At 38.7% G+C, this 26649-nt stretch overlaps 1 protein-coding gene across 1 annotated transcript in view; it reads left to right on the top strand.

The window, feature by feature from the left end:
• UBE2U (ubiquitin conjugating enzyme E2 U) overlaps positions 1 to 21754 on the top strand; it is a 70958-nt gene extending 49204 nt beyond the window's left edge. The window contains exons 9-10 of the mRNA XM_029230804.1: positions 3393 to 3487; positions 21415 to 21754. Of these exons, the coding sequence (XP_029086637.1) occupies positions 3393 to 3487; positions 21415 to 21596 (277 nt within the window). The 3' untranslated portion in view covers positions 21597 to 21754. The remainder of the gene's footprint in view (positions 1 to 3392; positions 3488 to 21414) is intronic.
• Positions 21755 to 26649: the final 4895 nt, after the last annotated feature.

The following is a 26649-nucleotide window of genomic DNA, read 5'->3' as shown; positions in this document are numbered from 1 at the left end:
GATTTGTAAGATACTGAACTTCATGCCAGAACAATGGACAACTATACATAAAGGAAAATAACAAAATTCAGCACCCAGCAACATAAAATTTACATCGTCCATCACCCCATCAAAAATGACAAGTCGTACAAAAAAACAGGAAAATATAATCCATAACCAAAAGAAAATATATCAATATAAATAGATTCATAAATAATAGAGATGATAGAATTAGTAGATATGGACCTTAACGCAGCTTTTATACATCTTATAAAATATACTCAAGGATCTAAAGAAAGTCATGAATGTGATGAAAAGTAATGGAAGATATACAAAAGACCGATGGAACAGCTAGAGATAAAATAAATAAAAAATGTTTTAAATACATGGTGTATGGAAAGAACAGCAAGTTAGATACTGAAGAAGAAATGACTCATGAACTTGAAAATGTAGCAATATAAACTCTTGAAAATAAGCGTAGAGAGAAAAAAGACTTAGAAACAAAGCCTCAGTGAGCTATGGGACACAGTTTAGTGGTGTGAGATACATGTAATTGGTGTTCCAAAGAAACTGACAGAAAAAAATAAATGAAGAAATAATTATGGCTGAAAATTTTCCAAATTTGATAAAAAATATAAACTCAGAGACCAAGAAGCTCAATAAGTCCCAAGAAGCAGAAGTACAAAGAAACCTTTCCAAGGCACATCATAATCAAATTGCTGTAACTCAGTGATAAAGAGAAAAATCTCAAAAGCAATAAAGGATAAAAACACACACACATGTAGAGGAACAAAGGTAAGAACAACCAATAACTTCATGTCAGAAAACTTGGAAGCCAAGAGGTAATGCATGGCAACTTTAAAGTGCTTAAAAGAAAGAACAATTGGGGAATCTGGGTGTAGGGTATATGGGAGTTGGTAGTATTCTTGCAACATGCTTGTAAGTTTGAAATTATTTCCGAAGAAAATAAAGGCCATCATTCTTCCATGGTTAGATAAATAAATAAAAGAAATGGTTAACCTAGAGTTTTATACACTGTGAAAATCTCTCTAAAAGAAAGATAAAAACTTTTCATACCAATAAATTCAACCACATAGATGAACAAATTTCTTGACATCTACCAATGCTCACTTAAAAAGAAATGGATAACCTAACTAATCCTATGTCTAATAAGGAAATAGAATTGATAGCTAAAAGCCTTCACACAAAGACAAGTCCAAGGCCAGATGGCTTCACTGGAGAATTTTCCAGACATTTAAGGAAAACATAATACCAATGTATACAAACTCTTTCAGAAAATGGAAGAGAAGGGAGTACTTCCCAATACATGTTATAAAGTCAGCATTACCTCAATAACAAAACCAAAGACACTATAAGAAAAGCAAAAACAAATGAAGAAAACTACAAATCAGTACACCCTCTATACATAGATGAAAACAGTTTAGCAAACTGAATATAAATATATACATTTTAAACATGGTTTAAACATTTTAAATATTGATTTTTTAAAAATGTTAAATCAAGGTTACGTTTCTGGTGTAAGCCCACTTGGTCACAATTAATTATAATAAATAATTATGATGATTATACATGACCAAGTGAGGTTTATGCTAGGAATGTAACCTTGGTTTAATATTTTTAAAATTCAAACAGTGCAAAATAGAATAAGAAAGAAGAACCATATGATCATCTCAATAGGTGAAGAAAATTTCAACACCAAATCCTGATTTAAAAAAAAAAAACCTCTCAGTAAATTAAGAATAGGAAAGAACTTCCTCAACCTGTTAAAGCACATCTATGAAAATACTACAGCCAACATGCGTAATAGTAAAAGACTGAATGTTTTGACCCTCATGTCAGGAGCAATGCAAGGATGTCTGCTTTCAGCACCTCCATAGAGCATGTTATTGGAGGTTTTATTTTCATCATAGTACATATCACTGCTGATGTATCTTGATTTTCACATTCGCTTATTTTTTTCTCCTCTCAATGGGGCCAGGGACCTTGTCTGTCTTGTTCTTCCTGTATCATTAGCTCCTAGAACAGTGCCTGGCACAAGGTATGTGCTCAATGAATATTTTTCAAATGAATGAACTTTTCAGAAGTATTGTGTAAGTGAGGTACACCTGTGAGACAAAAGCATTTCTATTCCACTTTAATTTCAATTACAATAAACAATATTTTCACCAAAAGTTTTCTTGTCATAATATATTAAAAAATTTAGTCATCCCCAAAAGAAATTTTTGTAAAAATTTTCATTTCCATATATGAACTCCTTCTCTAAGGAAATGCTGTTGTAGCTTGACTTGGGCTCCTTGATATCTCCTACCAGGTGGTGGGTTTTTTCCAGGATACGTCGTGAATTTTTCTGGTAGAATTTTTCCCTTGTGTAAGGGTTGCAGTGTTCCCCCGAAATTCATGTCCACCCAGAACCTCAGATTATGACCTTATTTTGAGATAGGATCTTTGGAGATGTAATTAGTTAAGATGATCTATAGGAGATTAAGTTGGGCTCTAAGTCCAGTAACTGGTGTCCTTCTAAGAAGAGGAGGGCAGGGAGACACCAGGAAGAAGGCCATGTGGCAGTGGAGGCCGAGACCAGAGTGACGAAGCTGCAAGCCAAGGGGCACCAAGGGTTGCTGGGAGCCAGCAGAAGCTAGGAAGAGGCAGAGAAGGGTTCTTCCCTAAAGCCTCCAGGGGAAGCATGGTCCTGCCAACACCGTGGGTCTAGACTTTAGCCTCCGAAACTGGGAGAGATTAAATTTCTGTTATTTTAAGTCGCCATGTTTGTGGTAATTTGTTACGGCACGCCCAGGAAGCTAACATACCTTGCTCTACCAAATGATGTTTTTATTACTCTTAAAATATTAATCTAACACCATATTTGTTTACTTTTCTAAGTACTATTCTGTTGGAAAACACATATTGGAATAATTTCAGTTTACCATTGCATTAGTCAATACTCAGCATGGCACCATTGTCAAAGCCCATTGCCCTGCTTGTCTGTTTCGTTTGATTTGTCTTATTTTTCTCAAAAGTAATATACGCTTCCCAAAATTCATTCTTCTTCTTCCACTTCTCCTTCTCCTCCTTCTTCTTCCTCCTCTTCTTCTTTCTTCTTTCCTCTTCTTTCCTCTTTCCTCTTTCCTCTTTCTTCTTTCTTCTTTTTTCTTCTTCTTCTTTACTAAGTACAAATGTTTTTAATAGGTGTTTTCTACCTAACTTTCAAGATGGGTCATTCAAACCTTATACATACTCTTTGAGAAAACAGGGAGAAAAACTCACTAACTCATTCAACACGTTGACATCAAAACTTAACAATGATGTGATTTTTTATATTATTTTTCTAAAAATTGTGTTTGGCCTTTCCATTTATATTCATAGGTGATAATTTCTTCTTTTTGTTATTCTAGGTATGCTGCTGCCATGGCTCGGATTGCTAGAGAAAATAAAAAGCCTCACAAAACCAATTATCCAACTGAAAGAAGTTATCTCTGTACAACTCCGGGTAAACTGAGTTCAATCTATTTGTTTTACTTTGTTTTTAGAAGTGAAATACTAGTCATAATAATAAATTTAAATTTTTATTCAGTTCAAATAAGTTTTAGATATGTGAGGCCTAATCTTGTGTTCCCTTTTTAAAGCTGCTTTAACTCCTTCTAACAAAATAAATTCAGTAAGTTACTTACATAAGAATTGGAGCTTTGAAAAAAATGAATTAGTTATACTTTCAAGTTTTGTAGCCTTTGATAGGTGAATACACAATTTGAAAATCTAAGGCTAAGTTTCAAATGTATAAAAGCAGCAAAAATAAGCAAAACACTAAATAAACAGATTCCCAGAACTCATTTTAAATTCAGAGATACATGCAATATGGTTGAAAAGAAAGGAATAATATTAGTTGAGATGTTTCAGGTACTATTTTTAGAATTAAAATTTTTTCAAAGAAACATTTGGTACAGATTGGGGGTAGGTCTTGAGCAGGAAGAGAGAGCTGGTAACTTATGGAAATCAGCTACTATAGAAGGGAGAGCAAAACATTCGGGGTCAGAGAACTTGGGTTTAGATACCACATCTATGTAATTATAGGAGAGTCTCTTGACCTCTGAGCTTCAGTTTCTTCATCCTCAGCTAGTACTGGGTACATGGAAGATGTTCAGTAAATATTTGTTTCTAATATCCTTCCCTATGTCAGAGGATTCTTGTGACTAAATGACTCCATGGAGGTAAAAATTCTTTGTGAACTGGGAACTCCTCTGAACTATTCGTTGCTGCTTTTGCTGTTGCCTGTCCTTGAAACACAACAGCCTACAAACGCCAGACACAGGCAATAACCTTCATTCAGTGATTGTTCAAGGTCCTGCCCCCCATCTCTTTCTTTTCCCCACTCAGTATCTACTTCTCTTGCTCCTACTTGTTTTGGTGTGTCATGCAGATTCATCCTCTAAATTACCAGCCTCAGTCTTCTCCATTCAACTGTGCCTTATTTCAGATTCAAGGTGCCTGGAAGAATTGGTAAGAAGTGTTGCTTTCTCCAGCCTTACTCTCTGCTTCCTCCGTGAATTCTCTACTCCTCTCTGCAGTTCTCTCCTCCAACATCCCCCCACCCCATCTTCACCAGTGGAAGAGATCATTTCGTTAAGTTGATGATTGCAACAATTTCTGTCCATGCTTTGTCAGACTGCTTTCTATAGCTCAAATCTGCTTATGTTTTAAGCGAATCTAAAATTCTTTGTCCTACTTACACCCTAAACACCACACTGACCTAGTAGGTCATGGTTGTTTATTCCCTCCTTCATTTCAAAAAAATTTGAGAGGTGCTCTGTGTTTTCTCATATACCCACCCTGCAGTTCCCAACATCATTCCCTCCTTTTTCTTCCTTTCTAGTACCTACTCATTCTGAGATTCAGCTCAAGTATTACCTTCTCTAGGAAACTTTCCCTGTGAGCCATCATAGCACACTATCATGTCTTATCATGCTCTATTAGTTTTCTATTGCTATGTAATAAATTACCACACACTAAATGGCTTAAAACAGCACACACTTGTTATTTCACAGTTTATATGTGCCCACAGTCAAGGCACAATGTAGCAGGATCCTCTGCTTGGGATCTCATAAGGCTGTGATCAAGGCGTCAGCTGGGCTGCATTCTCATCTGGCGGCTGGAACAGGGAAGAATTTGCTTGCTGTAAGCTCACTGAAGTTGCTGACAAAATTCACTTCCTTTTGTCTTTAGGACCGAGGGCCCAGCTTCTTGCTGGCTGTATGCTGGAGGCCTCGCTCTGCTCTTAAGGCTTCCGGCAGTTCATCGCCTTGTGGGCTTTCCCAGCGTAGCCTCCTACTTCGGCCAGCCAGCAAGGAAATTCTTTAGAACAAGTCTGATAGTAAGGTAGAAACTTATATAACATAATCATGAGAGTGAGGTTCCATTACCTTTGTCATATTCGATTGAGTAGAAGCAAGTAGCAAGTCCTACCCACACTCAAAAGGGAGGAGATTACACAAAGGTGTGAACAGCAGAATGTGGGGATCATGACAGGCCAGCTTAGAGTCTGTCCACCACACGTGCTATGTTATAGTGGTCTCTTTACTGCCAGTCTCCTTTAAAAGAATGTGACCTCCTTGAGGGAAGGGGCTGCTTACCTCTCAGCATGGTGCTTGGCATATAGTAGTCATTCAATGCTCATGAACAAATGAGTGAATGATAGGATGGAGTAAAGTTGTCACTGTTTCAGCAGCCCTGTGATTTCAGAAAAAGGGGGGATAAACTCGTGATGAATGAGAAAAAGTAAGAAAAGTGAGCTGGAAGAGAACATTTTAAGGAATGTCCAGAAACTCATTTGATTTCTAGTTCTGAGTCATGTCCTCTTTGAAATTGGAATAGACTCTCCTTTGTGTCTAATCTTACTGCTGAGAGAAGAGACTGTACCTAAGAGGTTGTGGCCAATTAGATTAGTGTTCAAAAATATTCACTCCCTATCCTGTTCCACCACCGTGGGCAAAATGTACTCCCTTGACCCTTGACTTTGAGCTTTGCCATGTGACTGTTTTGACCTGTGGAATATTAGTGGGTATGATGTGCTCAGGGTTTGGGAAGGGTTTGTGCAATTTGGCTTGCTCTTTTTCACTCCTGCCATCATCACAAGAACATGCCTGGACTAGCCCTCTGGTCACCAAGCTTCCCAGCCAAGCTTCCCAGCCATCCACAACCCACAGAAGCTTACCCACAGCTGACCTGCAGGTGCGTGACCTAAACAAATGCTTGCTGTCCTATGTCACTGAGATCTTGTGATTGTTTATTATATAGCAAGAGTGAACTTGTACAGGATACCAAAGGAAAATATGACTCAGCTGGAAAAGGAATGAACTCCGTGCTTCCCTTTTGCAGAGAGGGTTAGCATGTCATAGTTCGCCAATGTGAAAAAATTCATCTGAGATTTTGGAGGTGGGAGTGGAGAAAAGGCCGTCATTCTTGAGAAGTGTGTATCATACATGGCAGCTTCCTCAGACACAAAAGTTTCATGCAGCTCTTCACAGACTCTCGCTTTACAGATGTGATGGCTTCACAGAAATCTCCATGAGCTCACAGTGTTTGTCCCACTTGGGATGGTTAGATGTGTGCAGCATCTTGTTCTGGTTTCCCCACTCATAGTGCATCAGGCTAACATAGGCAGTGATATTCCTCTGGTTCTCCAGCTATGGCCTTCCAGACCTCACTGCTCCAGGTCTTCCCACACGTGTATAATCCTTGTTTCATATATTGAACCTCTCACTCTTGTATTACTTGTAAGGGCTCTGTTTTTCTTTTTCTTTTTTTTTTTCACATCTTTATTGGAGTATAAATGCCTTAAAATGCTGTGTTAGTTTCTACTGTACAACAAAGTGAATCCGCTATATGTATACATATATCCCCATATCCCCTCCCTCTTGAGCCTCCCTCCCACCCTCCCTATCCCATCCCTCTAGGTCATCACAAAGCACCGAGCTGATCTCCCTATGATATGTAGCAGCTTCCCACTAGCCATCCATTTTACATTTCGTAGTGTATATACATCAATGCTACTTCATCCCAGCTTCCCCTTCCCCCCTATGCTTTCAAGTCCGTTCTCTAGGTCTGTGTCTTTATTCTTGCCCCGCCACTAGGTTCATCAGTACTGCTTTTAAAAATTCCATATATATGCGTTAGCATACAGTATTTGTTTTTCTCTTTCTGACTTACTTCACTCTGTGTGACAGATTCTAGGTCCATCCACCTCACTACAAATAACTCAATTTCGTTCCTTTTTATGGCTGAGTAATATTCCCTTGTATACATGTGCCACATCTTCTTTATCCATTTCATCTGTTGACGGACACTTAGGTTGCTCATCTCCTGGCTATTGTAAATAGAGCTGCAATGAACATTTTGGTACATGACTCTTTTTGAATTATGGTTTTCTCAGGGTATATGCCCAGTAGTGGGATTGCTGGATCATATGGTAGTTCTATTTTTAGTTTTTTAAGGAACCTCCATACTGTTCTCCATAGTGGCTGTATCAATTTACATTCCCACCAACAGTGCAGGAGGGTTCCCTTTTCTCCACACCTTTTCCAGCATTTATTGTTTGTAGATTTTTTGATGATGGCCATTCTGATCAGGTGAGGTGATACCTCATTGTGGTTTTGTTTTGCATTTCTCTAATAAATAGTGATGTTGAGCATCTTTTCATGCATTTGTTGGCCATCTGTATATCTTCTTTGGAGAAATGTCTATTTAGGTCTTCTGCCCATTTTTGGTTAGGGCTGTTTGTTTTTGTGATATTGAGATGCATGAGCTGCTTGTATATTTTGGAGATTAAGCCTTTGTCCATTGCTTCGTTTGCAAATATTTTCTCCCATTCTTTTCATCCTGTTTATGGTTTCCTTTGCTGTGCAAAAGCTTTTAAGTTTCATTAGGTCCCATTTGTTTATTTTTGTTTTTATTTCCCTTACTCTAGGAGGTGGGTCAAAAAGGATCTTGCTGTGATTTATGTCATAGAGTGTTCTGCCTATGATTTCCTCTAAGAGTTTTATAGTGTCTGGCCTTACATTTAGGTCTTTAATCCATTTTAAGTTTATTTTTATGTATGGTGTTAGGGTGTGTTCTAATTTCATTCTTTTACATGTAGCTGTCCAGTTTTTCCCACACCACTTATTGAAGAGACTGTCTTTCTCCATTGTATATCCTTGCCTCCTTTGTCATACATTAGTTGACCATAGGTGCGTGAGTTTACCTCTGGGCTTTCTATCCTGTTCCATTGATCTATATTTCTGTTTTCGTGCCACTACCATACTGTAGCTTTGTAGTATAGTCTGAAGTCAGAGAGTCTGATTCCTCCAGGTCCAGTTTCCTTTCTCAAGATTGCTTTGGCTATTCGGGATCTTTTGTGTTTCCATACAAATTGTAAAATTTATTGTTCTAGTTCTGTGAAAAATTCCATTGGTAATTTGATAGGGATTGCATTGAACCTGTAGATTGCTTTGGGTAGTATAGTCATTTTCACAATATTGATTCTTCCAATCCAGGAGCGTGGTATATATCTCCATCTATTTATGTTACCTTTGATTTCTTTCATCAGTGTTTTATAGCTTTCTGAATACAGGCCTTTTGCCTCCTTAGGTAGGTTTATTCCTAGGTATTTTATTATTTTTGTTGCAGTGGTAAATGGGAGTGTTTCCTTAATTTCTCTTTCTGATCTTTAGTTGTTAGTGTATAAGAATGCAAGAGATTTCTGTGCATTAATTTTGTATCCTGCAACCTTACCAAATTCATTGATTAGTTCTAGTAGCTTTCTGGTGGCATCTTTAGGATTTTCTATGTATCATATCATATCATCTGCAAACAGTGACAGTTTTACTTCTTCTTTTCCAATTTGTATTCCCTTTCTTTTTCTTCTCTGATTGCTATGGCTAGGACTTCCAAAACTATGTTTAATAATAGTGGTGAGAGTGGACATCCTTCTGTTGTTCCTGATCGTAGAGGAAATGCTTTCAGTTTTTCACCACTGAGAATGTTGTTTGCTGTGGTTTGTCACATATGGCTTTTATTAGGTAGGTAGGTTCCCTCTCTGCCCACTTTCTGGAAGGTTCTTATCATAAATGGGTGCTGAATTTTGTCAAAAGCTTTTTCTGCATCTAGTGAGATGATCATATGGTTTTTATTCTTCACTTTGTTAATTGTATAATAATTGTATAACAAATTTGTTAATATGGTGTATCACATTGATTGATTTGTGTATATTGAAGAATCTTTGCATCCTGGAATAAATCCCACTTGATCATGGTGTATGATCCTTTTAATGTGTTGTTGGATTCTGTTTGCTAGTATTTTGTAAGGATTTTTGTGTCTATGTTCATCAGTGATACTGGTCTATAATTTTCTTTTTTTGTGATATCTTTGTCTGGCTTTGGTATCAGGGTGATTGTGGCCTCATAGAACAAGTTTGGGAGTGTTCCTCCCACCACAGTTTTTTGGAAGAGTTTGAGAAGGTTAGGTGTTAACTCTTCTCTAAATGTTTGATGGAATTCGCCTGTGAGGCCATCTGGTCCTGGACTTTTGTTTGTTGGAAGATTTTTTTTTTTTTATAAATTTACTTATTTTTTTATTTATTTGTGGCTGCGTTGGGTCTTTCTGGCTGTGTGTGCATGGGCTTTCTCCAGTTGCGGCGAGCGGGGTCCACCCTTTGCCGTGGTGCGCGGGCCTCTCACCACGGTGGCCTCCCGCTGCTGAGCACAGGCTTCAGGCACACGGGCCTCAGCAGCTGTGGCTCGCGGGCTCAGTAGTTGTGTCACATGGGCTCTGCCGCTCCGCGGCATGTGGGATCCTCCCGGACCAGGGCTCAAACCCGTGTCCCCTGCATTGGCAGGCGGATTCCCAACCACTGCGCTGCCAGGGAAGTCCCATGTTGGAAGATTTTTAATCATAGTTTCAATTTCATTACCTGTGATTTGTTTGTTTATGTTTTCTAATTCTTCCTGGTTTAATCTTGGAAACTTGTACTTTTCCAAGAATTTGTCCATTTCTTCCAGGTTGTCCATTTTACTGGCATACAGTTGCTTGTAGTAGTCTCTTATGGCCTTTTGTATATCTGTGGTGTCAGTTGTATTCTCTCCTTTTTCATTGCTAATTTTATTGATATGAGTCCTCTCCCTTTTTTTCTTGATGAATCTGGCTAAAGGTTTATCAATTTTGTTTATCTTCTCAAAGAACCAGCTTTTAGTTTTATTGATCTTTGCTATTGTTTTCTTTGTTTCTATTTCATTTATTTCTGCTCTGATCTTTTTTATTTCTTTCCTTCTACTAATTTTGGTTTTTCTTTGTTCTTTTTCTAGTTGCTTTAGGTGTAAGGTTAGTTTGTTTATTTGAGATTTTTCTTGTTTCTTGAGGTGAGCTTGAATTGCTATGAACGTCCCTCTTAGAACTGCTTTTGCTGCATCCCGTAGGTTTTGGATCATCGTGTTTTTGTTGTCATTTGTTTCTAAGTATTTTTTAATTTCCTCTTTGAGTTCTTCAGTGGTCTCTTGGCTATTTAGCAGAGCACTGTTTAGCCTTTATGTATTTGTGATTTTTACTGTTTTTTTCCCTATAATTGATTAGTAATCTCATAACGTTGTGGTTGGAAAAGATGCTTGATACGATTTCATTTTCTTAAATTTTCCAAGGTTTGATCTGTGACCCAAGATGTGCTCTATTCTCGAGAAAGTTCCTTATGCACTTGAGAAGAAAGCATATTTTTCCACTTTTGGGTGGATTGTCCTAAAAATATCAATTAAGTCTATCAGATCTATTGTGTCATTTAAAGCTTGTGTTTCCTTATTTATTTTCTGTCTGGATTATCTGTCTGTTGGTATAAGTGGGGTGTTAGAGTCCCCCACTATTACTGTGTTACTGTCGACTTCTCCTTTTATGGCTATTAGCATTTGCCTTATATGTTGAGGTGCTTCTATTTTGGGTGCATAAATATTTACAATTGTTATGTTTTCTTCTTGGATTGATCCCTTGATCATTATGCAGTGTCCTTCCTTATCTCTTGTAACAGTCTTTATTTCTAAGTCTATTTTATCTGATATGAGTGTTGCTACTCCAGCTTTCTTGTGATTTCCATTTGCATGGAATGGCTTTTTCCATCCCCTCACTTTCAGTCTGTATGTGTGCCTAGGTCTGAAGTGGGTTTCTTGTAGCATATATAAAGGCCTTGTTTTTGTATCCATTCAGCCAGTCTGTGTCTTTTGGTTGGAGCATTTAATCCATTTATATTCAAGGTGATTATCGATATGTATGTTCCTATTACCATTTTCTTAATTGATTTGGGTTTGTTTTTGTGGGTCTTTTTCTACTCTTGTGTTTCCCACTTAGAGAAGTTCCTTTAGCACTTGTTGTAAAGCTGGTTTGGTGGTGCTGAATTCTTATAGCTTTTGCTTGTCTGTAAAGCTTTTGATTTTTCCATCGAATCTGAATAAGATCCTTGCTGGGGAGAGTAATCTTGGTTCTAGGTTTTTCCCTTTCATCACTTTAAATATGTCCTGCCACTCTCTTCTGGCTTGCAGAGTTTCTGCTTAAAGATCAGCTGTTAACCTCATGGGGATTCCCTTGTATGTTATTTCAGCAGCCATGGCTCATGGGCCCAGCCACTCTGTGGCATGTGGGATCTTCCCAGACCGGGGCACGAACCCACGTTCCTTGCATCGGCAGGCGGACTCTCAACCACTGCGCCACCAGGGAAGCCCCTACCTTGCTGCTTTTAATATTTTTTCTTTATATTTAATTTTTGATAGTTTGATTAATATGTGTCTCGGCATGCTTCTCTTTGGGTTTATCCTGTATGGGACTCTCTGCACTTCCTGGACTTGATTGACTATTTCCTCTCCCATGTTTGGGAAGTTTTTAACTATAATCTCTTCAAGTATTTTCTCACACCTTTTCTTTTTTCTTCTTCTTCTGGGACCCCTATAATTCGAATGTTGGTGTGTTTAGTGTTGTCCCAGAGGTCTCTGAGACTGTCCTTAATTCTTTTCATTGTTTTTTCTTTATTTTGCTCCCTGGCCATTATTTCTACCATTTTATCTTTCAGCTTACTTATCCGTTCTTCTGCCTCACTTATTCTGCTGTTGATTCCTTTTAGAGTATTTTTAATTTCAGTTATTGTGGTGTTCATCAGTGTTTGTTTGCTCTTTAGTTCTTCTAGATCCTTGTTAAATATTTCTCATATTTTCTTCATTCTGTTTCCGAGATTTTGGATCATTTTTAATATCATTACTCTGAATACTTTTTCAGGTAGGTTGCCTATTTTGTCTTCATTTATTTGGTCTTGTAGGTTTTTACTTTGCTCCTTCAGCTGTAACGTATTTTTTTGTCATTTCATTTTTTTTTTGATGGGTGGTGCTGTATTCCTGTCTTACTGGTTGTTTGGCCTGAGGCTTCCAGCAGTGGAGTTTGCAGACAGTTTTACAGAGCCAGGTCTTGGTGCCAAGATGAGGACCTCTGGGAGGCCTCACTCCAATTAATATTCCCTGGGGTCTGAGTTTCTCTGTTAGTCCAGCAGTTTGGACTCAGAGCTCCCACCACAGGAGCTCAGGCCTGACCTCCAGCCTGGGAACCATGATCCTGCAAGCTGTGTGGTGAGGCAAAAAAAAAAAAAAAGCAAAAAAGGAGCAGTACAATAACAAAGAATAAAAAACAAAATAAAATTAGAAAGATAAAAAATATATTAGGAAAAATAAAAATATAATTGAAACAACTGGTTGTTGGGGGTTCCTCCCATCCTCTTAGGTTTCTGTGGTCCCCCACCAGTGATTGGTAGGTGCCCTAGTTGTGCAGAGACATGAATTCTGCATCCTCCTAGTCCACCATCTTGACTCCACCCTCCAGGGCTTTGTTTTTCTAACTGAACTGAAACTAATACAGAAGTGAATGGAAATAAACCATTGGGCAATAATCAGAGCCCACCAATCAGAACAGAAATTAGTATCTTCACTAACTAAATTATTTTAGGATTAGAAAAAATTTTAAGAAGCAGGGTTTTGAGGATCCATCCCAAGAAAGGCATACAAACCGTAAGGCAATTAGAATTTGTGTTTCTGTAACTTATTTTAACATAGTAACAAATGTTATTGTTATTGATTCCAATCAGTAAATCCAAGGTTTCTCAGAGCGATTTGTAATGCTTAAGATTTTCTGGAGGAAAAAGGTTCAAAATAATGTTTACTTCTTCTATGTCATGAGGAAATATTTTTATGTTTGTTTTGCATTATGCTCTGCTAATCTAGCTAGGATTTCTTTTTATGCTTCCTAGGAGTGTTGTTTCGTTTTGTTTTTTTTTAGAAGCACAGGAACTAAGAGGGCAAATGGTCAAGGTCATTGACTCCCAACATTCATTCCACTCCAACAACTGACTACCCAATCATGGTAATCCCATTTCCCTTGCCAGTGACTAGTTTAGGAGTAGGGTGTGACACAATCCAGCCTGAGAGGAAATATACTAGGTCCTTCCAGGGGTAGTTTTCCTACTCTTAAAAATGAGACCCTGGAGAAAAGACACCTTTATTCCTCTGGATGTTGCTGTGTCTGATATGAGTACTAGAATGGCCACATGTCTCTTGCTGTGACTCTGAAGATGAAGACAATGCCAGAGATGGTAAAGCAGAGTAGTATAAAGAACTTGTCCTGAATGACATTGTTGAGTCACTGTATCATTCAGTCCTGCCCTACCTCTGATCTCCTTCTGTGAGATAAGACATTTCTCTGTTGTTTAAACTGGTTTGAATTGGGCTCTGTATTTCTTGTGACCAAAAGCATATGCATTTAGAACAGCTCAAACATGGTTAGAAAGAAGTATCATTAGTTCATCAATGATATGTTCATAGAGAAGATTTTCTCAAGGGAAAGACAGAATTTAATTTTAAATTAATAATAGCTAGAAGATATATTATTTTTCCCCCTTTCCTCCTTTTGTGAGTTTGTATGTGTATGCTTCTGTGTGAGATTTTGTCTGTATAACTTTGCTTTCACCATTTGTCCTAGCGTTCTGACTGTCTGGGTGTTTTTCTTTTTTTACTTAAAAAATTTTTTTTTCCTTAATAATTATTTTTTATTTTAATTATTTTATCTTTATTTTATTTATCCTCTATCTTTCTATTTTTTCCCCCCCTTTTTTTTTTTTTTTTTGCGGTATGCGGGCCTCTCACTGCTGTGACCTCTCCCGCCGCGGAGCACAGGCTCCGGACGCGCAGGCTCAGCGGCCATGGCTCATGGGCCCAGCCGCTCCGCGGCATGTGGGATCCTCCCGGACCGGGGCACGAACCCGCGTCCCCTGCATCGGCAGGCAGACCCCCAACCACTGCGCCACCAGGGAAGCCCTCTCCCTTTTATTCTGAGCCATGTGGAGGACAGGCTCTTGGTGCTCCAGCCAGGCGTCAGGGCTGTGCCACTGAGGTGGGAGAGCCAACTTCAGGACACTGGTCCACAAGAGACCTCCCAGCTCCACATAATATCAAATGTCGAAAATCTCCCAGAGATCTCCATCTCAACACCAAGACCCAACTTCACTCAACGACCAGCAAGCTACAGTGCTGGACACCCTATGCCAAACAACTAGTAAGACAGGAACACAGCCCCATCCATTAGCAGAGAGGCTGCCTAAAATCATAATAAGGCTACAGACACCCCAAAACACACCACCAGACATGGACCTGCCTACCAGAAAGACAAGATCCAGGCTCATCCACCAGATCACAGGCACTAGTCCCTTCCACCAGGAAACCTACCAAACCCACTGAACCAACCTTAGCCACTGGGGACAGACACCAAAAACAACGGGAACTATGAACCTGCAGCCTGCAAAAAGGAGACCCCAAACACAGTAAGATAAACAGAATGAAAAGACAGAAAAACACACAGCAGATGAAGGAGCAAGGTAAAAACCCACCAGACCTAACAAATGAAGAAGAAATAGGCAGTCTACCTGAAAAAGAATTCAGAATAATGATAGTAAAGATGATCCAAAATCTTGGAAATAGAATAGACAAAATGCAAGAAACATTTAACAAGGACCTAGAAGAACTAAAGAGGAAATAAGCAATGATGAACAACACAATAAATGAAATTAAAAATACTCTAGAAGGGATCAATAGCAGAATAACTGAGGCAGAAGAACAGATAAGTGACCTGGAAGATAAAATAGTGGAAATAACTACTGCAGAGCAGAATAAAGAAAAAAGAATGAAAAGAACTGAGGACAGTCTCAGAGACCTCTGGGACAACATTAAACGCACCAACATTCGAATTATAGGGGTCCCAGAAGAAGAAGAGAAAAAGAAAGGGACTGAGAAAATATCTGAAGAGATTATAGTTGAAAACTTCCCTAATATGGGAAAGGAAATAGTTAATCAAGTCCAGGAAGCACAGAGAGTCCCACACATGATAAATCTAAGGAGAAACACGCCAAGACACATATTAGTCAAACTATCAAAAATTAAATACAAAGGAAACATATTAAAAGCAGCAAGGGAAAAACAACAAATAACACACAAGGGAATCCCCATAAGGTTAACAGCTGATCTTTCAGCAGAAACGCTGCAAGCCAGAAGGGAGTGGCAGGACATTTAAAATGATGAAGGAGAAAATACTACAAACAAGATTACTCTACCCAGCAAGGATCTCATTCAGATTTGATGGAGAAATTAAAACCTTTACAGACAAGCAAAAGCTGAGACAAAGTTCAGCACCACCAAACCAACTTTACAACAAATGCTAAAGGAACTTCTCTAGGCAAGAAACACAAGAGAAGGAAAAGACCTACAATAACAAACCCAAAACAATTAAGAAAATGGGAATAGGAACATACATATCGATAATTACCTTAAATGTAAATGGATTAAATGCTCCCACCAAAAGACACAGACTGGCTGAATGGATACAAAAACAAGACCCATATATATGCTGTCTACAAGAGACCCACTTCAGACCTAGGCACACATACAGACTGAAAGTGAGGGGATGGAAAAAGGTATTCCATGCAAATGGAAATCAGAAAAAAGCTGGAGTAGCAATTCTCGTATCAGACAAAATAGACTTTAAAATAAAGACTATTACAAGAGACAAAGAAGGACACTACATAATGATCAAGGGATCGATCCAAGAAGAAGATATAACAATCGTAAATACTTATGCACCCTACATAGGAGCACTTCAATACATAAGGCAAATACTAACAGCCATAAAAGGGGAAATCGACAGTAACACAATCATAGTAGGGGACTTTAACACCCCGCTTTCACCAATGGACAGATCATCGAAAATGAAAATAAATAAGGAAACAGAAGCTTTAAATAATACATTAAACAAGATGGACTTAATTGATATTTATAGGACATTCCATCCAAAAACAACAGAATACACATTTTTCTCAAGTGCTCATGGAACACTCTCCAGGATAGATCCTATCTTGGGTCACAAATCTAGCCTTGGTAAATTTAAGAAAATTGAAATCGTACCAAGTATCTTTTCCGACCACAACGCTATGAGACTAGATGTCAATTACAGGAAAAGATCTGTAAAAAATACAAACACATGGATGCTAAACAATACACTACTTAATAACGAAGTGATCACTGAAGAAATCAAAGAGGAAATTAAAAACTACCTAGAAACAAATGACAATGGAGACACAACGACCCAAAACCTATGGGATGCAGCAAAAGCAGTTCTAAGAGGGAAGTTTATAGCAATACAATCCTACCTTTAGAAACAGGAAACATCTCAAATAAACAACTTAACCTTGCACCTAAAGCAATTAGAGAAAGAAGAACAAAAAAAAACTAAATTTAGCAGAAGGAAAGAAATAATAAAGATCAGATCAGAAATAAATGAAAAAGAAATGAAGGAACCGATAGCAAAATCAATAAAACTAAAAGCTGGTTGTTGGAGAAGATAAACAAAATTGATAAACCATTAGCCAGACTCATCAAGAAAAAAAGGAAGAAGAATCAAATCAATAGAATTAGAAATGAAAACGGAGAAGTAACAACTGACACTGGAGAAATACAAAAGATAATGAGAGATTACTACAAGCAACTCTATGCCAATAAAATGGACAACCTGGAAGAAATGGACAAATTCTTAGAAATGCACAACCTGCCGATACTGAACCAGGAAGAAATAGAAAATATGAACAGGCCAATCACAAGCACTGAAATTGAAACTGTGATTAAAAATCTTCCAACAGGGCTTCCCTGGTGGCGCAGTGGTTGAGAGTCCGCCTGCCGATGCAGGGGACGCGGGTTTGTGCCCTGGTCCAGGAAGATCCCACATGCCGCGGAGCAGCTGGGCCTGTGAGCCATGGCTGCAGAGCCTGCGTGCCCGGAGCCTGTGCTCCGCAACGGGAGAGGCCACAACAGTGAGAGGCCCGCGTACCGCAAAAAAAAAAAGAAAAAATCTTCCAACAAACAATAGCCCAGGACCAGATGGCTTCACAGGCGATTTCTAGCAAACATTTAGAGAAGAGCTAACGCCTATCCTTCTCAAACTCTTCCAAAATATAGCAGAGGGAGGAACACTCCCAAACTCATTCTGTGAGGCCACCATCACCCTGATACCAAAGCCAGACAAAGATGTCACAAAGAAAGAAAACTACAGGCCAATATCACTGATGAACATAGATGCAAAAATCCTCAACAAAATACTAGCAAAAGAATCCAACAGCACATTAAAAGGATCATACAATATGTTCGAGTGGGGTTTATTCCAGGAATGCAAGGATTCTTCAATATACGCAAATCAGTCAACATGATACAACATAATAACAGTTGAAGGAGAAAACCTATATGATCATCTCAATAGATGCAGAGAAAGCTTTCGACAAAATTCAACACCCATTTATAATAAAAACCCTGCAGAAAGTAGGCATAGAGGGAACTTTCCTCAACATAATAAAGGCCATATATGACAAACCCACAGCCAACATTGTCCTCAATGGTGAAAAACTGAAAGCATTTCCACTAAGATCAGGAACAAGACAAGGTTGCCCACTCTCACCACTCTTATTCAACATAGTTTTGGAAGTCCTAGCCACAGCAATCAGAGAAGAAAAAGAAATAAAAGAATCCAAATCAGAAAAGAAGAAGTAAAGCTGTCACTATTTTCAGATGACATGACACTATACATAGAGAATCCTGAGGATGCTATCAGAAAACTGCTAGGGCTAATCAATGAATTTGGTAAAGTAGCAGGATACAAAATTAATGCACAGAAATCTCTGGCATTCTTATACACTAATAATGAAAAATCTGAAAGTGAAATGAAGAAAACACTCCCATTTACCATTGCAACAAAAAGAATAAAATATCTAGGAATAAACCTACCTAAGGAGACAAATGACCTGTGTGCAGAAAATTATAAGACACTGATGAAAGAAATTAAAGATGATACAAATAGATTGAGAGATATTCCATGTTCTTGGATTGGAAGAATCAACATTGTGAAAATGACTCTACTACCCAAAGCAATCTACAGATTCAATGCAATCTCTATCAAATTACCACTGGCATTTTTCACAGAACTAGAACAAAGAGTTGCACAGTTTGTATGGAAACACAAAAGACCCCATATAACCAAAGCAATATTGAGAACGAAAAATGGAGGTGGAGGAATCAGGCTCCCTGACTTCAGACTATACTACAAAGCTATAGTAATCAAGGCAGGATGGTACTGGCACAAAAACAGAAATATAGATCAATGGAACAGGATAGAAAGCCCAGAGATAAACCCACGCACATATGGTCACCTTATCTTTGATAAAGGAGGCAAGAATATACAATGGAGAAAAGACAGCCTCTTCAATAAGTGGTGCTGGGAAAACTGGACAGGTACATGTAAAAGTATGAAATTAGAGCACTCCCTAACACCATACACAAAAATAAGCTCAAAATGGATTAAAGACCTAAATGTAAGGCCAGAAACTATCAAACTCTTAGAGGAAAACATAGGCAGAACACTCTATGACATAAATCACAGCAAGAACTTTTTTGACCCGCCTCCTAGAGAAATGGAAATAAAAACAAAAATGAAGTGGGACCTAATGAAACTTCAAAGCTTTTGCACAGCAAAGGAAACCATAAACAAGACCAAAAGACAGCCCTCAGAATGGGAGAAAATATTTGCAAATGAAGCAACTGACAAAGGGTTAATCTCCAAAATTTACAAGCAGCTCATTCAGCTCAATATCAAAAAAACAAACAACCCCATCCAAAAATGGGCAGAAGACCTAAATAGACATTTCTCCAAAGAAGATATACAGATTGCCAACAAACACATGAAAGAATGCTCAACATCATTAATCATTAGAGAAATGCAAATCAAAACTACAATGAGATATCATCTCACACCAGTCAGAATGGCCACCATCAAAAAATCTAGAAACAATAAATGCTGGAGAGAGTGTGGAGAAAAGGGAACCCTCTTGCACTGTTGGTGGGAGTGTAAATTGATGCAGCCACTATGGAGAACAGTATGGAGGTTCCTTAAAAAACTACAAATAGAACTACCATACGACCCAGCAATCCCTCTACTGGGCATATACCAGAAAACCATAATTCAAAAAGAGTCATGTACCAAAATATTCATTGCAGCTCTATTTACAATAGCCAGGACATGGAAGCAACCTAAGTGCCCATCAACAGATGAATGGATAAAGAAGATGTGGCACATATATACAATGGAATATTACTAAGCCATAAAACGAAACGAAATTGAGTTATTTGTAGTGAGGTGGATAGACTTAGAGTCTGTCATACAGAGTGAAATAAGTCAGAAGGAGAAAAGCAAATACCGTTTGCTAACACATATACGTGGAATCTAAGAAAAAAAAATGTCATGAAGAACCTAGGGGTAAGACGGGAATAAAGACACAGACCTACTAGAGCATGGACTTGAGGATATGGGGCGGGAGAAGGGTAAGCTGTGCCAAAGTGAGAGAGTGGCATGGACACATATACACTACAAAACGTAAAATGGATAGCTAGTGGGAAGCAGCTGCATAGCACAGGGAGATCAGCTAGGTGGTTTGTGACCAACTAGAGGGGTGGGATAGGGAGGGTGGGAGGGAGGGAGATGCAAGAGGGAAGAGATATGGGAACATATATATATGTATAACTGATTCAGTTTGTTATAAAGCAGAAACTAACAAAAAAAATAGCTAGAGATTAATATTAAAGTATAAAAATAAGAACTCAATCTTTAGAGACCTCAGACCTCTTATAGGCTGATGGCAGCCGTCTAAACTCAAATCCCTCTATAAGCCTTACCATAAACCAAAGAGACCGAGAGAACAATTCATTCATAACCCTTGTCTATAGCACAACTGGAAGACAATGGATATTACAAGGTTCATTTGGTACATAATTGGGGAAATAAACATATGAAACCAACAGAATTTGTCCTTGACCGCATGCAGGGCAATGAATTAGGTGGCAATAATTGTGCAGGGAGGGGAGAGTACAATGGGGTTTTAGGGGTAGCAGAACATAAATAGCACCAGCTAGGGTTCACCCCTAGAAAGCAAGTTCCCCTCGCTGAGTGGAAGTATTGAGAAATATAGATACTGTATCTATATTCTTCTTTTAAAATCAATTTATTTCCCTGTTTACAAGACCCATGCAAGAAAGATGAAACTTCTTTGTGTGATATATGAGGCTTTCCTAACCTGGTCTCAGCCTGACTAGCCAGCTCCACTGAACTGTCCACACACTGTAACACAGTGATTTTGGATCCTTTGGACCTAGAATTAACTATTATTAGCTGGACGTCCTTGGGCAAGTTACTGCAGGCCACTCAGTCTCAATTTCCTCATCTTTAAAATAAAGGTAATAATACCTGCCCATCATAAGCATTGTGTCTAAGTTATATTTTACATGTAGCACATGCTTAGCACAGCACCTGGCAGAGCATAAATACTGAAGCGTCAACTCTGTTTACCTCCAACGCTGTCAGGTTCTCTCATGCCTTTGTGCCTTGGTCTGTGCTGTGTCCTTGATCTAAAGCGCTCCCATCTCCCTTCTCTGCCCCTCTCTGTTTAGCAAATTTCTTCTTCCCTGTCAAAGTCCAAGTCTTTTTTCACTTAGACATGGTGATTCCATCCTTGTGCTGCCGAATCACTCATGGACACCTTTCCCCTTACACATCTACTGGCACTTAGCAGGGGCTCAGTACATGTATGAGCATAGAAAGATTGACCAAAAGGGAAAGAATGATTCATGACAAATAAGTTCATTGCAAAATGTGAAATTTAGAAACTTTAAAAAGGTTACTTGTATTCATTTAGATGATCTTAGGCATTATGCTACAAATGCAGGGACACTTTCTTTTTATTGTTTTTCCTGCCCATGTCTATTAAATTGCTGTTTTTTGTATTTCCCATTATAGTTCAAACTTTTCCTGATTCACAAACTGAAACAGATATCGTCACAAAGACGGATGAAACAAAGGAGCGGTGGAAGAGAAAAGTTTTACCAGTTGATGTTAGCACAAATGAGCCATGGGAAGAAGAAGTGGAAGATCTGGTTGCCTGGACCAACACTCTTGATACAGATGCTTTGGAAGACTAAGCCTAATGCTCGAGGATTTAAAAAATTAACAGCCTCAACCACAGCTCAGCTTCATGGAGCAACTTTGGAAGGCTCTCACAACTTGGATTCCATTTTCTTTTCAAGTTGGTCTCATCCTATCACTGCAAGAACAAATTAGAAATATAAGTGCAAATCAGCGAATATGTTGTTTTAGATTTTTTGAGCTCTCCTTCATTGTTTGACCCTAAGTTAGCCAAGCAGCAGTGTTCATTGTGGTTTTCCAATCAGTGGTATTATACCCAGCATTGTTAGGCTACTGGACACACATTTTTGCAGGCAGAACTTGGGTGAGGAAGAGGCTGGTATTGGAGGGGAACACTCAGGAGCTTCAGAGGCTGGACATTAACCCAAGTAGGGGATCTATACATTGATCTCGATGTGCCTGGTTTAGTATCTTGTTTCCTCTGGATTCAAGGGACAAGATGTCACCTGTCCAGTCCACCAGTGTTCCTCTTCTGTTTTCTCCCAGAGTCCATGCTCTATTTTCTCTTCGACCTTAACTAACCATCCCCTCCGATTCTCATATCTTTATATTCTCTCTCTCTTTTTGCTGTGTTACCCCAATCTGCAAATATACTCGGTTCTCTCCTATTCTAAACTGTGTCTCTACCTTTGACTCTGCATTTCTACTTCCTTCAACACTATATCATTCATAATTTCTCAGATTAATAGTAATCTGTCATTTGCTCTCTGTATTTCTGTAGTTCACTTCATGTTTGCACCCAATGCACAATAAAATCTATCTTCTGCTTATACTACTAGATTAAAATTCACTATGATCACCAAAAACTTCCATATTGCCCCAGTTCAATGGATACCATATCTTACTGGGCCTCTAGGCTATATTGGATATTATTGATCACTTTTCTCTCTCTTTTTTAATGTTTATGGCCTTGCCCTAAGAGAGACTTATTTTGAGGTTTACCTACCTACACACGCAGTTCTCCCTACAAACACCACAAATTTATCTATCTATCTATCCATCCATCCAACCTTGGATCTAGGCATTAAATAGGTCTGTCCCTCATTTCTAGAGAAACTGATTTTAGTATTTATGAAAAAAAAGACAGTAGCTCTGTTATACGTACTTTGATGTCTGGGCACTTCCCTGGCCAGTAGATATTTCCAAGTCTGCCTGCGGTAGTTCGGAAAATAAGGCCTCAGCGGGTTGTAGTGCCGGACAGTTGTTATCCTCCCCAACCAGGACCACAAAACTCCGGCAGCCAGCTTGGATCTCCCCCTCCTTTTATCAGAGTCAAAGTACAGTCAAGAGCCAATTTCACAACCCCCACCCAGCTCGGTAACAGTTACCGTTCTTTCTACAGCCAATAAAAGAGCCACTGTGAATGACCTATCTTGTACCTCAGTGAAACTATAGACCGTAGCTCAAAGATGCATCTTGCTGATGGTCACAACGAGAGAGCCTGGGCCTCTGACTCCTCTGGTGGTTTTCTAGGAGGACAAGCATGCGGAGTGTCAACAGATAAATAGCAGTCACTGAGGAATCGAACCCGAAATGACAGGAACAGTCAACGAAAAATATTTCCGTGATATCACCTGCCTCATATTGTATTTTGTCTTGTCTATTTAATCTTTTCTTTCAGGACAAAGAAGTTACATTTGTTGCTGACTTTTCCTGCAACCAGAAGACTGGGAGCAAAAGTGCGTGGTGGGGGGATGTAGGGAGAGAACAAGTCTTTGGAATGGAGACGTTAGTTAACAGAACAGGATAGTTAATTTAGTTACCTTCACTGTATCTCTGGCCGTTCATTGGGGGTCTTCAGTAGGGATTTCCCTTCTACCCCTAGCCCTTAGTGGAAGGCTTTTCGGGCTCTAGTCCAATGCTCTTCTCTACACATTTTTCTGGGACAGTCCCACCACCATGAGAGTTGTACCACCCACGCGTATTCTCATTCTCTGACCTTTTTCTACCTGCCTTAAAAGGCATCTTTGCTTCAACTTCCCGATGCATCTGAAACTCAATAAGCCCAGCTTAAACTCATTTCTTTCTCTTCATCCCACCCCAGAAGACCTCCTTCTGCCTCTTGTGCTCCTCTTTTCAGTTAATGGAAGGACCCCAAGATAAAACCTTGGGGATCACTATAGACTTCTCTCTTTCACTTATGGCCAGTTGATCACGAGGACTTACAAAATATTGTAAGCCCTTTAGATGTCTTAAATCCATCTTCTCATTCCGGTCCTTACCATCACTGTGTATTACGAAGTCCTTTTCGTCCACAGATGAGATTATTCTTTTCTTCGGTGATATCATTTACCTGCCTAAAATTCTTCAGAGTGCTGAAATTTTCTGCCTGAAAGGTAATGTCCAAATCATAATGTCCATCATGTCAGCCATCACCCACCCTCTCCAACCTGATCCACCACAACTCCCCACCTTGTGCCTAAATTCCTTCTGCTTTCCCATGTGTAACATGCTCTTTCCTGCTTCCTTGCTGTTGCTTATGCCATTTTCTGTACCTGGAATGCCTTTTCCCTTCTTCACTTGGCCAACTCCCATTCATCCCCTGAAACTTAATTCAGGCGCTGTCTCCACAAAGTCTTCTCTGCACACCACATACCCACCCCAGGCTCTCCATAGAGTGTGTGTAGGTGTGTGCAGTTATATTATATTGAAATTGTCCATTTGCACATCTGACTCTCCCACTAAACCTTCAAAGTATAAGCCAACCAGATAGACTCCATTTCCGGATATCTCATAAGACTCACATAGCAACAGTTGCCACAGTTTTTCCACCTCAAACAAAAGCTCCTGTTTCACTGTCTTAGAATCTGCTGTAAAAAATAAATTTGGAAAACTTAGCAAATTGGTAATTTAAAAGTGACAAAAAGGGAAGCTTTTATTAGCAAGCAGGAATATCTTGAGAGAATTGATTCTGGAAGAAGATGTTAGAGGTTTTTTTGTTTTGTTTTTTAAACAGCTTCAGTAAGGTATGGTTGACATACAATTAATTGAACTATTTATTTAATATTTATTTATTTGGCTAGCTGAGTCTTAGCTGCAGTACGTGGGATCTTCATTGCCGCTTGCGGGATCCTTAGTAGCAGTGTGCGGGATCTATTTTTTTTTTAGTTGCTGCATGCGGGATCAAGTGTACAGTTTGATAAGTTATGGTATATGATACAGCCATGTAATCATCACTACTATTCAGATTGTGAATATATCTGTCAACCCCAAAAGTTTCCTCCTTCCTCTTTGTAATGTCTGTCTCCTGTCTGGGCCTTCCTGCCCTTGATTCTCATTCCTGGACGATCCCTGATCTGCTTTCTGTCATTATAGATTAGTGTGTGTTTTTCAGATTTTTATATAAATGGAATCACACTGTAAATACTTGTTTTTTCCTAGCTTCTTTCACTCAGCACAATTATTTTGAGATTGATTCATGTTTAGTGTATATCATTCTTCTTTATTGTTGAGTAGTATTCTACTATATAGATATACCACAATTTGTTTATCCATTCACCTGTTAATGGACATTTGAGTTGTTTCCAACTGGAGACTGTTACAAATATAAAAACTGCTGTGGAATTTCACCCTAAGATGACACAGTGAGTCATGTTCTTGTATAATCCCTTCTCCTTGAGTGTGAACAGAACCTGTGACTTTTTTCTAGCCAATAGAATATGACAAAGGTGATTGGATAGCCACCTTTGTCAATTATGTTACATTATATAGGACTCCATTTTAGCAGACTGGAGAGAGATTCTCCTGCTGGCTTTGAGGAAGTAAGCTGCCATGTTGTAAGAATAAGAAGGCTGCATGGCCAGGAACTGCTCACTGCTTCTAGGAGCTCAGAGTAGCCTCTGGGTGACAGCCAGCAATAAAATAGTGCCCTTGGCCTTATAACCACAAGAAATTGAATCTGCCAACAACCATGTGAGTTAGGAAAAATGCCTGAGTTCCAGAAAGGACTGCAGCATGACCAACACCTTGGTTGCAGCTTTGTGAGATCCTGAGCATCCAGCTAAGCCATGACTGGACTCCTGACTCATGGAAACTGAGATAAGTGTATGTTGTTTTTAAGCTGCTAAAATTTGTGGGCATTTGTCACGCAGCAATGGAAGATTAATATAGCCTATAGAAACACTTATGTATCCTTGTATGGACACAAGCTTTATTTTCTCTTGGGTAAATACCTCGAATTGAAATGGCTGGGTCATATGGTGTATAAGTTTTTGAGAAATGGCCAACTATTTTTCAAAAGGATTTTACTATTTTACATTCCCACCAGCAGTGTATGAGAGTTCTAGTTCCTCTACATCCTGGTCAACTCTTGGTATGCCCCGTCTTTCGAATGTTAGTCATTCCAAAAGGTGTGTATTGGTATCTCATTGTTGTTTTAATTTGCATTTCCCTAAAGACTATGATGATAAGCATCTTTGCGTGTGCTTATTTGCCATCCTTATATCTTCTCTGATGAAGTATCTGTTCAAATCTTTTACCCATTTTTTGTTGTTTTTTTTTCCTGTTATTAAGTTTTGAAAGTTCTTTATGTATTCTGCATACAAATTCTTTATCAGATAAATTACAGATTTATCATTAACAAACTAGTAACTAGTCTGCAACTTGGTTTTTCATTATCTTAACAGGGTCTTCAAACAGCAGACATTTTTAATTTTGATAAAGTCCAACACATGTTTTTTTCTTTCATAGATTGTGCTTTTGGTGTTGTGTCTAAAAAACTCTTGCCTAACCCAAGGTCACAAAGATTTTCTCTTATTATTTCTTGTAGGAATTTTACAGTTTTAGGTTTTACGTTTAGGTCTATGATGCATTTTGAGTTAACTTTTGTATATGGTACAAGGAATGGATTAAAGTTGTGTGTGTGTTCCTTCCTCCTTCCTCCCTACCTCTTTTCTTCCTTCCTTCCTTCCTTCCTTCCTTCCTTCCTTTCCTCCTTCCCTTCTACCTCTTTCCCTTTCTTTCTTTCTTTCTTTCTTTCTTTCTTTCTTTCTTTCTTTCTTTCTTCTTTCTTTCTTTCTTTCTTTCTTTCTTTCTTTCTTTCTTTCTTTC

This window comes from Monodon monoceros, unplaced genomic scaffold, assembly GCF_005190385.1.
Source record: "Monodon monoceros isolate NGI ecotype Baffin Bay Population unplaced genomic scaffold, NGI_Narwhal_1 Super_Scaffold_18, whole genome shotgun sequence".
Lineage (NCBI taxonomy): Eukaryota > Metazoa > Chordata > Mammalia > Artiodactyla > Monodontidae > Monodon > Monodon monoceros.
Note: the sequence above shows the minus strand (reverse complement) of the source record. Positions and strands in the feature narration are given on the sequence as shown.